The sequence below is a fragment of the Haliotis cracherodii genome, unplaced genomic scaffold (assembly GCF_022045235.1).
Source record: "Haliotis cracherodii isolate W230 unplaced genomic scaffold, xgHalCrac1.p SCAF_11, whole genome shotgun sequence".
In the NCBI taxonomy this organism is placed as follows: Eukaryota; Metazoa; Mollusca; class Gastropoda; order Lepetellida; family Haliotidae; genus Haliotis; species Haliotis cracherodii.
In genome coordinates this window covers 40,496,778-40,513,737 of record NW_027266266.1, presented here as the reverse complement: position 1 = coordinate 40,513,737, position 16,960 = coordinate 40,496,778, and the positions used below count along the sequence as shown (strand labels likewise).

Below are 16,960 nucleotides of genomic sequence, written 5' to 3'. Positions count from 1 at the left end.
TTTTAACAGTATTCCAGTTATATCACGGCGTGTCAGCTTAATGTGGGAGGAAAGCCCGAAGTTATGCAGGTCTCAGACGTTTACCACTTCGGTGAAACCCACGAGCACGGGTATGGTGCTGACAAACCTAAAAACATAATCGGTGCGAACCGGGATTCGAACCCACAATCACAGGTTTCTGGCGTGACCAAGGGACGCAACTCTGCACAGCAAATCGCGGCGCTTTAGACGACTGGGCCACCCGTGTCCCCACTGATGGTTGGAAATATCATAACAACATATGGTATTGTTTAAAACAAGGATGCACTTTAGTAGTAATTTAAACAAAGCGTAATATTCAACCGAAGTGTATTTATGTAACGAATTGTAAATCATATTACTTTCATTGACACACATGAATACATTGGCCTGTGGAGATCCAGGTTAGATTTGGCCTTCATGAATCCAGACTTGTAAGAGACGACCGCGTGGTCAGGCTCGCTGACTAGGTTAATGCATGTCAGCGTACCCCAGTTGCGTAGATCAATGCTCATGATGTCAATCACTGGATTGTCTGGTATAAACTCGATTATTTACAGGCCGCCGTCATATAGCTGGCATATTGCTGAGAGCGGCGTTAACCAACAAACAAAACTATCAACAATCTGAAGTCGAATACGAATATTGAGTGACTGAGTGAGTGAGTTTGGTTTAACGCCGCTTTTAGCAATATCCCAGCAATATCACGGCGGGGGACACCAGAAATGGGCTTCATACATTGTACCCGTGTCGGGAATCGAACCCGGGTCTTCGACGTGACGAGCCAACGCTTTAACCAGTAGGCTACCCGACCGCCCGAATACCAATATTGGTAATTAATCTGCCCAGCATGCGCCCCATAGCGAACTCGATCCATTATTAATAACGTTTAATAATTAGAATGTATCTTAAGGTTGATTCAATCACCTCGCTTACCACTCAACGCGCATGCCACTGTTGTCATGGTTACTATATGGATGTATTTAAAACCAAATATATATGTATATGTATATATACAACAAAGAAATTAAACAACAAAGTTATATTGTGGATAACTTTATCAACGCAAGTGATTCAACAAACAAACTGAACTAAACTGCTTGTCACAACAAAGTATACTCCCATGTTTGACGGTGGCTGAAAGTGGAACAAACACGAAATGGTTATTTGATGGTGATGTATTTGATACGGGAATTATAGGCAATATTACATGCATAATATCAATGAGTATTTTACAACAGATGACGTGCATATGACGTCTCAAGGAACACGGAAACACAAGTTCACAGTACACAGAGTCAAGAGTGAATTCTCAAGTGTATGATGACCGCCTCCGTGGTCTAGTGGTAGAGCGTCCGCCCGGAGAGCGGAAGGTCCGGGGTTCAATACCCGGTCGCGTCATACCAAAAGACGTTAAAATATGGTACTTGTTGTTACCCTGTCTGGTGCTCGGCATAAAGGGGCTAAAACAAGGACAGATCGGAGTCAGTATACTGTTGTCTGAGTGGGGTATTCATGTTAAACAGCGGCATGGTATCTCAGTGAGCTGGCACTATAAATTGCCATTAGTCCGGACCAGTACAAACAGCCTCACACACACGTGCACGTCGCTATATAAGTGCAATAATCCTGGACGCGACGTTAAACCCCATTTCACCTCACCGCAAGTCTATGTTTGTCTTTTAGCCCGAAAGTTTATATTTACTCAAATACTGAAAAGTTGCAGAAAAGAATACGGTACAACAGAACAGTGCCAGAACACAACTAATATTTAAAACACTAAAACAAGACCTGCGTGAATAAAAAAGTTTGTAGAGTTATTTACCTTGTTTAATTCTTTTAGAAAAATAAAGTTACAATTAGTGATAACGACCTATTGATATAAGCTGTACATGTATGCACTTATGTTTTCCCTTTCTACGAGTGCTACATTGTTTTGAAGAGGACCATATTTTTTTAAAAAACATTTATTCAAACTATAATACTATTACAGATACTGAAGATATAATTACTATCATCAGTACTAGTCTACTGCCTAAGAATCCCATATCTTTTTGAAAAAATAAAAATTTGATTTTTATATTTTAGAGTGTTGATAGGTAAAGCTTGGCTATTTTTGTATCAATGTGCCTTAAGGAACATAAAATGGGATGTATAATGTCAATTTTGTCAGGATTAAAATAAATCCCATTTATATTTTTTTTCTACTTATAATTAGATCAAACTCAACAGACATAGATGGGAACTTACACAACACACGTAAGACAGCTGCATTGCGCTTCTTGAACACCAAGATGTGATTATCTTCAGCGCACCAGTGCTTCTCATCCCATCTTTTTTAGTAAATAGCGCAAATATATAAAATAATAGAATAGATGAAACATGTTACAGTGCATCTGACGGAATAACCCTTATAATTGTGTCTGTTACATCGTCTTTTTTAAATTATTTTATGATCTAAAGCAAGTATGGCTGATCGCACCCATTAATGTCAGCTGACATCAGTGGTACTTTCTTTTTAATTTAATACGTTTCTGCTTAAGTATTCGTTGGCATTTACAAAGTGTGTTTTTGTTAGATTTAGGCTGAAAAGAAATATCAGCATTTAATTCTGACCAAAAACATGAAATTATACATGTAATTCTAGCTTCTATCTTGTCGTTGTACACAATGTTCTAAAATGACCAATCTTTACGCATCAACCCTCTAAAATTTAGAAATCAAATTTTCAAATGATTAGGAAAGTTGGGCAGTTGTGAAATTATATCATGATTTTAATTTAACACACGTCAGCCACTAACAGGTGCGGTGTGCTTCTTGCACCGAGATCTAATTATCTCCAGCGCTCCATTGCTTGTCCGAAATGGCATTCCTAAATATAATCCCAAACGGGTTGTCCCTGAAGACGTAGTGCCAGAAACAGCACAAATATTTGGAGCAGGAAAGGGAATATTTACAGGCTTACTCTGCCCTTGAGTGAATGATTCATTACATTTTGTGCGATATTACACCACAGCGATAAAGTATTGATGTCAAACTGAAGATGAAAAGTGATGCGCCCTGGTAAATTAGCAATATCACATTTTAATAGCTGTTCTCAAGGGACGATCCTCTACACTCTGGTCGAGTCTGGTCTGTATAATTAGTCTCTATAGTGCATATGGAATATTTGCTTGTCAATTCAATACACTGCCTTTGCTCAAGAGCCTCGTCCTTTTAGTTTGTTATAAATTACTTTCAGAATTGCTTTACGTGCAACTAGTCGCTGAGAACTCCTTTCTCCAACTTTATTCTTTGGTCAAAGAATTGTGTGCATATTGACAAAGGTTGGGGAAGAAGAGAGAAGAACAGGGGAATGATACAAGGATAAACGTGAGTATTATCTATATATGTGTATTGTTGCGCATCAAATGGCATGGCAATAATATGTTTTAGTCATATTTAGTTTATTTAGAAAGAGATATAAATAATTGACATTATAAAAATGGATATCAAACATTTCGTCTGACAGATCGTTAAACTTTGAACGATGTTATTCCCATTTGTTGAAAAGGAACGTAATGAGAATAATATTCATATAACACATGTTTTGGTGTTATTGTGTATAATTAGAGTAAGCAACAGAAATGTTCTTGATTGATTTGACGGCGGTGCAAACATATATTGCCTGAAATATATTTTATCGTGAAGTTATGAGCAGTGGTATCATTCCCATTTGTTTAAAATGAATGTAATGCGAATGAAATTGATAAAACACGTTTTGTGATATTTTATTTGATAACAGTAAGCAATTAAAATGTTCTCGATTGATTTGACGGAGGTGCATAAATGTATTGTCTGAAAAATATTTTATCGTAAAAGTATTAGCAGTGATATAATTCTCATTTGTTTAGAATGAATGTAATGCGAATTATATTTATATAACAGAGGTTTGGGTGTTCTTTTGTATGATATAAGTAAGTAACTTAACCATATTTTTGATTGAATTGACGGGGGGTGCACAAATATCACGATGTCATTAGTAATGATGCAGCAGTGCCTGGTATAAGCTGTGATACTTGTGAATGGTACCAGATTGCCATTATTTCATGTTTATTTCAACTGAAGCATAACACATGTTTTGGTGTTATTTTGTATGATAAAAGGAAGCATTTAAGATATTTTCGATTGATTTGACAACGTGCACAAAATCATGATGTCATTAGCAATGGGAGCAGTGCCTGGTGTAAGATTTTAAAAAACAAAACAAGCTGTGATACTTGTGGATGGTACCAGATTGCCATTATTTCATGTATATTTCAACTAAAGCATTAACGTTCTTTTTCTACGCGAACACCTGGTATCATCACTATTTAATAGTTATTCATAAACACATGCTTATGATGTAGTCGTGCAATGGACTCTCGCTTTTAGCAGATTGGTCTTATAATAATGGAAATGGGTTCGTCGCCTTTACTGCAACAGAAAACAAAATTCAATGAATTATAAAAGCGGTGTCGTGTTAGATCAAAATCATATAACCTGATTAGTTGTAATGTATTTAAAAAAAGACAAACAACCCCAAACCCAGATCGCATTATTTCTGTTAACATGTATCGAAATAAAAAAGATCAGAATGATAATATTTCATCATGAGAAGTTTATTTCCATAACAAACTCTTCAACCGGCGAAGGCTAATATCGCTTTTTCGTCGTGAGATGAATCCAATAATCCTATTTTGTCTCCTGATATTATGTACATTATGATAGTACATGGAGATAGCTGTAATTATAATGATTTTGGCTGTTCCAGTTGGTTGCCTAACACAAATGTAATTTCAAAAAAACTTCAGGGTAGCCCAGTGGTTAATGTTAACTAGTCATACTAATATCCAATGTTGAAAGTATGTTCTTGGTGTCTCTAGCCGCTATGTTGTAGGAATTCTGCTTAACGCGGCTGAAAATAGTAGTCATGTACAATGAGTGATACTGTATGTTAGCCTTGGATGAAGATAGAAGTTACCACTGCATCCACCGATGGATAGTTGCGTATTGGTACTGTATGAGCTTTACAGAGTGATGGATGTTGCCATTTAACGCACGAATAGTAAAATGTCTTTTGAGAGAGTAAGTGCTATTAAATTATATGTACATTAGCACTAGAAGCGCTAATAGAAAAGCATGTATTGCTGCTGTATGAGCTGAGTATGTAAATGGACATTCTCACTAGACGCGTTTATGAGCTATTATTGGTACCAGCGTACAAAATCAAGGTGATGGACGCTATCACCACAAGCACTTATAGAAAGATGTGCATTTGTACTGCATGAGCTATTATTGGTACAGCAGACGATATCAAGGTGATGGACGCTATCGTCACAAGCACTTATAGAAAGATGTGCATTTGTACTTTAGGAGCTATTATTGGTACAGCAGACGATATCAAGGTGATGGACGCTATCGCCACAGACACTTATAGAAAAATGTGCATTTGTACTTTAGAAGCTATTATTGGTACAGCAGACGATATCAAGGTGATGGACGCTATCACCACAAGCACTTATAGAAAGATGTGCATTTGTACTTTAGGAGCTATTATTGGTACAGCAGACGATATCAAGGTGATGGACGCTATCGCCACAGACACTTATAGAAAAATGTGCATTTGTACTTTAGAAGCTATTATTGGTACAGCAGACGATATCAAGGTGATGGACGCTATCACCACAAGCACTTATAGAAAGATGTGCATTTGTACTTTAGGAGCTATTATTGGTACAGCAGACGATATCAAGGTGATGGACGCTATCGCCACAAGCACTTATAGAAAGACGTGTATCGATTCTACATGACCAATGATCAATATTATTACCCACGCTCTACAACAAATGTAATAACTGAATGTGCTCTTTTGCTATTAGCCTTCACATTGACACTTATCCCACCCAGAGAGATGTTCTTTGATGCAGGCTATTTAATGCGAAGTTCATTGGTACAACGTTCAGTAGCAAGTAAATGGTTCTTGTATTATATTTTATGTGTTGTATTCAGACGTGTGTGGCATCTGGCCACAGTTAACAATTTAACATGCATGGTCTCAATTAACGATCTTACAGGCATGTCCAGAGTTAACCATCTTACATGCATGGTCTTCCTTAACGATCTTACATGCATGGTCATAGTTAACGATCTTACATGCATGGTCTTAGTTAACGATCTTACATGCATGATCTTCGTTAACGATCTTACATGCATGGTCATAGTTAACGATCTTACAGGCATGTCCAGAGTTAACCATCTTACATGCATGGTCTTAGTTAACGATCTTACATGCATGGTCATAGTAAACGATCTTACATGCATGGTCTTAGTTAACGATCTTACATGCATGGTCATAGTTAACGATCTTACATGCATGGTCTTAGTTAACGATCTTACATGCATGGTCTTCGTTAACGATCTTACATGCATGGTCTTAGTTAACGATCTTACAGGCATGGTCTTCGTTAAAGATCTTACATGCATGGTCTTCGTTAACGATCTTACATGCATGGTCTTAGTTAACGATCTTACATGCATGGTCTTCGTTACCGATCTTACATGCATGGTCACAGTTAACGATCTTACATGCATGGTCATAGTTAACAATCTTACATGCATGGTCTTAGTTAACGATCTTACATGCATGGTCTTAGTTAACGATCTTACATGCATGGTCAGAGTTAACGATCTTACATGCATGGTCTTAGTTAACGATCTTACATGCATGGTCTAAGTTAACGATCTTACATGCATGGTCATAGTTAACGATCTTACAGGCATGTCCAGAGTTAACCATCTTACATGCATGGTCTTAGTTAACGATCTTACATGCATGGTCATAGTAAACGATCTTACATGCATGGTCTTAGTTAACGATCTTACATGCATGGTCATAGTTAACGATCTTACATGCATGGTCTTAGTTAACGATCTTACATGCATGGTCTTCGTTAACGATCTTACATGCATGGTCTTAGTTAACGATCTTACAGGCATGGTCTTCGTTAAAGATCTTACATGCATGGTCTTCGTTAACGATCTTACATGCATGGTCTTAGTTAACGATCTTACATGCATGGTCTTCGTTACCGATCTTACATGCATGGTCACAGTTAACGATCTTACATGCATGGTCATAGTTAACCATCTTACATGCATGGTCTTAGTTAACCATCTTACATGCATGGTCTTAGTTAACGATCTTACATGCATGGTCAGAGTTAACGATCTTACATGCATGGTCATAGTTAACGATCTTACATGCATGGTCTAAGTTAACAATCTTACATGCATGGTCATAGTTAACGATCTTACATGCATGGTCTTAGTTAACAATCTTACATGGATGGTCTTAGTATACGATCTTACGTGGATGGTCATAGTTAACGATCTTACATGCATGGTCTTAGTTAACGATCTTACATGCATGGTCTTAGTTAAAGATTATACATGGATGGTTATAGTTAACGATCTTACAAACATGGTTCATCTGACATACATGATCATACTTAACCATCTTACATGCATGGTCATACTTAACCATCTTACATACATGGTCATACTGAACCATCTTACATGCATGGTCATACTTAACCATCTTACATATATGGTTATAGTTAACCATCTTACATACAGGGTTCATCTTACATACATGATCATACTTAACCATCTTACATGCATGGTCATACTTAACCATCTTACATACATGGTCATACTTAACCATCTTACAGGGGGGCACGGGTGGCCCAGTCGTCTAAGGCGCCGCGATTCGCTGTGCAGAGTTGCGTCCCTTGAGCACGCCAGAAACCTATGATTGTGGGTTCGAATCCCGGTTCGCCCCGATTATGTTTCTAGGTTTGTCAGCACCATACCCGTGCTCGTGGGTTTCACCGAAGTGGTAAACGTCTGAGACCTGCATCTCTTCGGGCTTTCCTCCCACATTAAGCTGACACGCTGTGATATAACTGGAATAATGTTAAAAGCGGCGTTAAACATAACTCACTCACTCACTTAACCATCTTACATACATGGTTATAGTTAACCAACTTACATACATGGCCATACTTAACCATCTTACATGCATGGTCATACTTAACCATCTGACATACATGGTTATAGTTAACCATCTTAAATGCATGGTCATACTTAATCATCTTTCATGCATGGTTATAGTTAACCATCTTACATACATGTTATAGTTAACCATCTTTCATGCATGGTCATACTTAACCATTTTACATACTTAGTTATAGTTAACCATCTTACAACTGAAGCATATCAATTGTTAATCAACTTATATTCATGGTCATGGACATATTCGTAGTTACCCATGTAACGGACAGGGTCATAGTGAACCATGTAACCAGCTGTAACAAGTCCAACCAGTGGCGATATAACTCATTAACTCAAGTGTCAAACCGACCACTTTTGAAGTGTCACTTTACTCTGCGCTAATTGGGACATTTTACATGGGTGATTCAGCCGATTTCCGTCAGGTTACCGTGAAGAAGTGATGCATATTTGATGTGACACGACACGACAGAGCTGTTGCAAGAACAGATTAGACGTCTAGATTAATGAAACAGTTACATTGTCAGGATCCATGACATCCATTGCATCATCTAGTACTCACAGAAAGACAATTTTTGTATGTGCACGACATCAGTCCAAAAGCCGGGAAATACTGTGTAGAGTCACTTTGTTTGTCGATACGGATGTGTATATCATTCCACGCAGACTAATAGCAAGCGTTCTTTTGGGGAGTACAGGCCTTCTGAGGTGACACCCGTGATCACTGACCTACACTTGAGGGTAAAAGTAGTATTTGTACATAATGTCATTTATCATATTGTATAATAAGTACAATACTCAGACCCAATTACGTCTTTTTAAAAAAAAACCTGCACTGACGCTGTTTTGAAATTGACCACATGACCTTTTAAAGAAAATGTTATTCAAATTTACCAATATATCTGTCGAATTCCCATGGTGCTAAGTGATTCTACAAACGCCATTTTAAGATTTGGTTATTTCCGTCTCCAATGATGAACAGTAGTTCAATGGGAAATACATTTGATGCGTGAAACTCTCCTAAAAAATATCATAACACTTAGTTAAAGTATATTGCCCAAACCTTCAATGTGGTTTTCCCTTTGGTCGTAGTTATGCTCTAAATTCCTAGTCGATGATTACGATAGTTGTTGATTGCAACCGGCGGGGTAAAGCTCAGTCAGCACACGGAAATTCAACGCATAGTATCAGATATCGCAATGATGTCGTTTCTTTAAGTCAGCTGATTAATGTTGTCTCTCAAGTGTCATTCGCACATGATATTCTGGTCCGAATGATTGTTGACAGGATGTTGTCAGACAATCTATTTACTATAAAAGGGTCAGTATGGGAGACTGTGCACCAAACTCAAATCAAGAAGGAATTAACGTTAGGTTTATTCGTGTTAAGAGCTTTTGCCAAAAATATAGGGGTATATATCACATATGCATGTGTATAACAAATATACTTGGAAGTATATATAATGTTTTTTGTATAACGAATATGCTTGGGGGGGGAGGGGGGGGGGGGGGGGTGTCATCCAGATAATAAGACATATATTTTATTAAAAAACCCGTCGCATTTACTTCCATCGTGGATGGTTGCGTTCAGGTGTGTTTGCGGGTAGGTGTTTCCATACCCTTCAATATTTCACTTTTCATTGTTTTTAATTGTCGTAGTCCATTTTCCAGTTTCATGAAATCATCCAGTCAGTGTGACATAGGCATAAACATATTGTTTTTCAACTGTTAATCGCTTTTTTCAACATACTCAGACCAATTGACACTTGTTGGCATATGTTCATAGGTATGTTTGACATACCTAGGTGACCCCTCAATAATGACGCTGAGTATACATGTATTCATCCCAGTGCTGAAGGTTATTGTGGGTCCAACGGAAATTCCAGTACATCCTCAATGTAAGACATTGTCAGTGGGACTTTGCCTCCGGAACATGTTCGCAATCGTTTCCTCTGTAAGTTTCACGATTTGTCCGGAAACATAATGTAACACTGTATAACTTGTCCTTATTCACGAGGGTACACTGTAAAGAATTTCAAGATAGTCAAGGTAGACAAGCGAGTACAAGCGAGACAGAAGAATTACGAGCGAAAAAGATAAAGAGGGAAAGCGGTAATGCGAGGGAAAGAGAAAAAGACAAAGAGTTACAACTAACCGCTGTTCGCGTGCTGATGTACACATCAAGCGTCGTATATTTACATAATCAATAGACAGGCAGCCACGCTCCCGAGGTAGGTAATACTATACGACAAAGGGATTTGGTGATGGGAACCACTATCAAGATAGTGATCTTTACTGCCAGCGATAATAGGGCCACACACTTAGGTCAAGTTACTGCATTTCGGTTACAGTTTTTGCAAATGTCACGTGACGCGCAGCACTTTACTGTAAATTGAAAGTCATTGTCAATTATTTTAAATCATTCAGAAAGTACTTGTTTTCAATCCCTTGAACTTTCAGACAATAAAGTTGAACTACTTGATTTCGTAATCTCACATATCTTTACTTTGAGCATGTACACTTAACAAGTAAACATATCTTAAATGCAAGCTTTCGTCTTTCATAAGAACCTACGCCATTAACACAACCATACACCATTGATATAACCGTGTAGCTCCAATGCACCCTTTATAAGCTATCGTACAATAATTTAACCTTAAAATAATTTAAGACTGTAATACAGACATACTTCCCAATGCAAGAATATGCTTTTGCAATGTTATGACGTCCTTAACACCATTGGGGGCACGGGTGGGCGTGTCGTCCAACGGGCCACAATTCGCTGTTAAGAGTTTCGTCCCTTGGGCACGTCAGAAACCGATGACAACTGTTATGGACACGGGTGGTCCTCAGTCGACGGTACTGCAACTTGCTGTGTCGAGATGCGTTCGTTAGGCGTGCGAGAAACCTATGGTCATGAGTTCGAATCCCGGTTCGCCCTGATTATGTTTCTAAGTTTGTCAGCTATCCGTGCTCGAGGGTTTCAATAAAGTGGTAAACGTCTGAGACCTGCATCACTTTGGGTTTTCCTCCCACAACAGGCTGACACGCCGTATCTGGAATACTGTTAAAGCGACGTTAAACCCAACTCACTAATTCACTCACTACCACATTATGCTCTTGCTGCTATAATAAACTTACAATCATAGGCTTTTAGTTCACGCATATGACGTCATACAATCATACCTTATATTACAGTAATACCCCTAGTTTTAGGCATATTTAAGACAATCAAACACTTTACATACAATCATACAATAATATATCCTCATTTTGTTACTGTTATTTATGTAGCCTGGGAGTAAATTATTATCATATTTTTTGAAACATTGTCACACCAGCACGTTGCTTAATCAGTTCTGTTCTTAACATGTTCGATCATCTACAGATGTAAGATCATTCATACAGCTGGACGTTTGCGACAATGAACAACAAACAATCTTCTAAACGCCAATCTTTATGCTTGTCAGAGTTCTTAAAACTAGAATAGGACCACGGATTGGAGTCTTCCGAAATGACACCCAAATTGAATGACATGGCACCAAGCATTGCCCAGTGTATGTATTTATGTGAATGTGAACTTATATGCATTGGATTGTTTCGGTTTCCTGGTGTTCCTTTTTGTGGTAGTTTTTTGTGGTAGTTTCAGACCACAGCCTCAGATTGTTCCGCCATATCCCCCTCGGACAGGACACCTACTTATAGGTGAAAATCGAGTGCCCACTGATCCATTGACCGGGGTAATGATAGTGCAGCGCTATGAGCATCCACTTGGTGAATGGAATCTGGCGCATTATAAATGCACTTCTTATTATTACTGTTTAGTTTATCAGATATTTTGTATCCGGAGTGAATGGATGCTCCTGAGATGTTCGTTCTCCATCATGATGCAGAAAGACAGGCGGTCCCTGTTTTCGTGTACCTCTCATCCAAACTATGCAAATGTCACCTTAAACCATTAGTCACTATCCCTTAATAGCTTAATAATATGATCATAATAGGTCATAATAGGACCATAATAGTTCCATAATAAGACCGCAATAGGTCCATAATAGGCCCATAATAGATCCGTAATAGGTCCATAATAGGACCATAATAGGACCGTGGGCTTGAATCTCAGAAATGCATCACTTTGAGTTTTTCTCCCACATTAAACTCACACGCCGTGATATAATGAGTGAGATGGGTTTAACGCCGCTTATAAACAGTTTTTAGGTATATCACGGCGTGCCATCTTAATGTGGGAGGAAAACCCGAAGTGATGCAGGTCTTCGACGTTTACCACTTTGGTTCTGACAAACCTAGGATCATTATCGAACCCACGCCATGATATAACTGTCTATGTGGCAATGCCTTGTCAGAGTGGACAAGTACCCCGTGCACGATACAAAGGAACGATATATTAAGGATGAATGACCAAATGTTAACGAAGCCTAAATGAGTTACGATTCAAGATACAGGATATTATAGTACAATCAACATTAACTGTAACGCTAACATATTTTAGTACAAAACAGAAACAAATAATAATATACACACAAAGCATGAAATGGTGAAAAGATGACGAGGACGGTGACTGAAGAAGGATATGGAAGAGGAAAATATATAATGAATACTACAATTGATAACGACATAATTATTGCTAGCCCTAATTCAATTGAACAGATAGTTTTACTGCGTACGGCATTAACCCGCAAGTGACTTTTACGCAGTTACTTAGCACGTGAAGGAGTAATTACTCTTTATCCTCGAATTACCCTACTTTTGTCTTTCTTGTCTGGTACGCCGTGATATAACTGTGAGTGAGTGAGTTGGGTTTACTCCGCTTTTAACAGTATTCCACTTATATCACGGCGTGTCAGCTTAATGTGGGAGGAAAGTCCGAAGTGATGCAGTGATATAACTGAAACACTGTGAAAAGAATAAACAAAGATAGACCAAACTCACATCGTCCTTATGTTACAGATGGGCTAAGTCTGACACAGAATGAAGGTTCATCACGCAATCTTCCTGACTGCCATCCTCTTTGCAACACACCATGGAAGCGATGGAGCCCTAGGCGAGAAGGCAAGATGTGATTTTCCAGACTTCCTTCAGACTCCACCAACTAAATCCTGGCTGTTGAACCACAGCCACACAGTCGTCACTTATGATGTATCTGGAGGTGTTCTCACCGGCTACGACTGCCGCAAGGACAACACGGAGTGTTCCCAGTATAGCCGGGTGTGCTGGAACCGCTTCAGCCACAACAGAGTCCTTGTCAAACATCTCGAATCAGACTTCAAGAACAAGTTCCTGTGTATCCAGTTCATCCAAAGAAGCATCAGCGTCATTCAGATAAAGATATCGCATACCCAGACCGGACATGTTGGTAAGTATCTCTGTAACTTTGAGGATCTGGACCTGGACCCATGGCCATGGATATCTGAAGAACATTTTTCAACCACTTCCACCTCATGCCCCTTCATTGGTGGTTACAACTTTGATCTGTTCAAGTTCAGTGATCACAGCAGGAAGAAGATACAGACGAAATGTACCAGTGCTATCCCTCCCGTGCGAGTAGAAAGTGACTGTGAACAGGGTGAAGGGATGACGTTTCAGTTTCGAAATTCTGCCTGTCTCCACAACGAAGGCAACTTTGATATGACACAGAATACCAAATGCATAGCGTCCTGGTCTGAAGGGAAGGAACACTTTGGAATTCTTCGTAAGGATTCCGACAGATATTTCTGGTGTGTTAGAGTGAAATTTGGACAAGGAAATGAGGTTTCTAAATTAATAATATTTCTGGATTTGATATGTGATCACACTCTGAATTTCACGTTGACCCAACGGTATATCGAGCTGGAGAAATTGGAGAAGCGAAAGGTGTCCCATATGTGTACAGACGAATATTATGGGTGTGAGGTGATGAATGAGCTATGCACGGTTTTGTCTGACCTCTGTGCAAGAACCTGTGGAGGTTGTAATGCAAGCCACAAGGCTACCCCTTGTCGCTTCCCTGAAAGAGTCCAGGGAACCTGGCTGCATTCGGAAAGAAATGAAAACAAGCATGTGGAAATATCCCAAACTGCTATCAAGCTTCCCAAGTCTGGAGCCTATGAATGTGTCACCTTCCAGGACTTTGTGAGGCCTTTAAGGAGAGTGATACTGCGTCGATTTTCAAACGGTTGTTATCCTAGGTTCATGTGCATGCACTACAACTCCCCCTCTCCATCTGTGATGCGGTTCCGATTGGGCAATTTAGATACGTGGCCTACAAAATTATCGGATGAATCAATTTGTGATGACAAGAATTTTATGACCTACCCCAGCGTACGCAGCAGCATCAGGACCCCCTATTATCGACCTTATAAGAGCTTAGTCAGACTTACGCCTGATCCTCGAGCAGTTGCTTGCAACCTACCACGGATCCTGCCAAGGGCTTTGACAGTCTATGACGACTATGGTATTACGTCCTGTCTTATCCACGGGTCCTTTGCCTCTCCTAGAGAATTGGTTCTAGCCAAAACCCGTAATGGATCGGTCCTCAGCCCAACGAAGTACACATGTCTGGGTTCTTTAACGTTCATTGGAAGTTTCAAATCAATAATAACCGTCACCCAAGGGAGAGAAGACGAATATCTGTGTTGGATAATTGTCAGTCGGAATTTTCTTCTTCAAGTGAAACCTTCATCGTGTAATACTCTTACGGCCAACTTCATTATGGCTAGAAAAAAGACATTCGAGGAAAAGCTCATCAAGAGCTTTTATGTTACCTACTCCAAGTTAAGCCATGTATGTGATGATTATTTCCAGGAGCATTATGCATACAAGCCACATTGGCGCGTTAATATTTTGCCGTATTTGGAGCAGAGTTCCAGTTCGAATGGTCAAGTCCAAATTTCTAGTTTGGTGATATCAGTTTTCTTTATTCTACATGCTGCTATTTGCAATGTTTCATGATTGTACTTTTTGTAACTGATAATATTTGAATGTACAAAAACATGTTTATCACGTGTACAGTCCTTGTTCTTTATTTAGAATTTAGAATTTAGAATTTAGTTATTGACGGCTTATTTCATTTTGACTGCAATTTAAAATAATAGCCATGTCTTTTTCCTGCAACACTCTGCCAGTATCCATTCGGAATTGATATAAGCACTCTGTCGAGAAATACAAATTCTTTATGTCAGCGAAGAGCGTTTCAATTTTTCTGATGGCTGTCGTAAAGGGAAGTAAATATTCTCTGTCATTTATGAAGATGCCTATTAAAGAGAGAACGAGGTATATTAAGGACTTCTTTCGTGCATATTAGAATAAATAAATTTAAAGGAGGGGAAGCCTTTGAAAAAACAGTGTTCAAATGAAAGACAAATTGTATATTTTCGTGGAATATTATTAGACTCACTTTTACATATTCGCCTCACTGCAACATTAAGTACAGAGTTATTACCAATGTTCTGGAGAAAAGAATGAATGTACAATAAACATGTTTATCACATGTAAAGTACCTGTCTTTATTTAGAATTTGTCTACTTCTAAATTTCTAAACACAAATTATTTCAACAGACCTTAATTCAACCGAAGTTTTCCAAATCTGGACATGGCAGTTTGGAGCTGCGAACTACTATGTGATGCATTTGTGATCATAATTATGTCAACAACAACGAGTCGTCCGTGATAAAGAGAGTACACAACTTGTAAGTTACAATCTAGTGCTCAGACCAAATTACTGAACATTTCACTTGAAGTCACATGAATTCTCATTTGAATTAGATACTAGTACTTGACAGATTGTCTGTAAATTATACTCATTTATACGATGTGTTTGACAGGGAGAATTCTGTTTATATCTCTTATTCAGATAGTAAGCCAAATAGTGCTTTGTGTATTTGGTTTTATCAGCTACACGTATGTAATTGATTTAGACGTAATTCATGATCAATTTCATTTATTAACTATCCTTCTACACAAAGCTAATTATTTTACCGACGGCCGATGTCACCCCTGGGAATGCTTATTTCATTATGATTGCAATTTGAATTTCATAACCATCTCTTTTTCCTGCAACAGTCTGCCAGTTTCCATTAGGAATTGACATAAGTACTCCATCGAGAAATACAAATTGCATTAGGATTCGATGCTGTCTCTGTGCAGTCTACGTTTTGAATATTTTGTATGTATGCTATATGTATTTATGCATGATAACGTCTCCTCGAGACTATAAGATCTCTTTTTGTGAAACACTAAATAACCTTTCAGCAATGTATACAATTTAGACATTACACATCTTACTATATACTTACAATCCCTGCAGAATTGTAAGGTGTTTGGCAACACGCAATGAACAGACTCTGGCGGACTCTTGATTATGCTGCCCTGCTTCTTACAGCTGGAGTTTCATGGTGCATCTAATTTTCCCTTCATGTCAGCGAAAAACGTTTCATCTTTTTCAGATGCAGTCGTAAAGGGCAGTAAACATTCTTTGTCATTTATGAAGATGCCTATTAAAGAAAGGACGGTGTATATTAAGGGCTCCTTTCGTGCATATTAGAATATATATATTTAAAGGAGTGGAAACCTTTGAAAAAACAGTGTTCAAATAAAAGACAAATTGTATATTTTCGTGGAATATTATTCGACTCACTTTTACATATTCGACTTTCTTCAACATTAAATACAGAATTATCACCATGTTCTGGAGAACGACAACTGTATATCAGTGGCCAAAATATGAAATGTTCACAAATGAATGCAGTGTTGTAGCGTATAGCTTGGTTACACTTACTCATAGAAAAATGCTCCTTGATTTGAATGTTTGTATGATACCAAAACCTGAAAAGGGTTAAAAAGGAAATTGCCAGCTGCCA

At 38.5% G+C, this 16,960-nt stretch overlaps 1 protein-coding gene across 1 annotated transcript; it reads left to right on the top strand.

The window, feature by feature from the left end:
• Nucleotides 1–3,275: 3,275 nt before the first annotated feature.
• LOC139456494 (uncharacterized) lies at nt 3,276–16,604 on the top strand. The gene is made up of 2 exons (XM_071238237.1): nt 3,276–3,390; nt 13,074–16,604. Exon 2 carries the CDS (start codon nt 13,095–13,097, stop codon nt 15,051–15,053), a length of 1,959 nt encoding a protein of 652 aa, XP_071094338.1. The 5' UTR covers nt 3,276–3,390; nt 13,074–13,094; the 3' UTR covers nt 15,054–16,604.
• Nucleotides 16,605–16,960: the final 356 nt, after the last annotated feature.

Bases quoted from the DNA above. Each gene is read 5' to 3' on its own strand.
- LOC139456494 (XM_071238237.1), top strand. From the start codon at position 13,095: ATGAAGGTTCATCACGCAATCTTCCTGACTGCCATCCTCTTTGCAACA.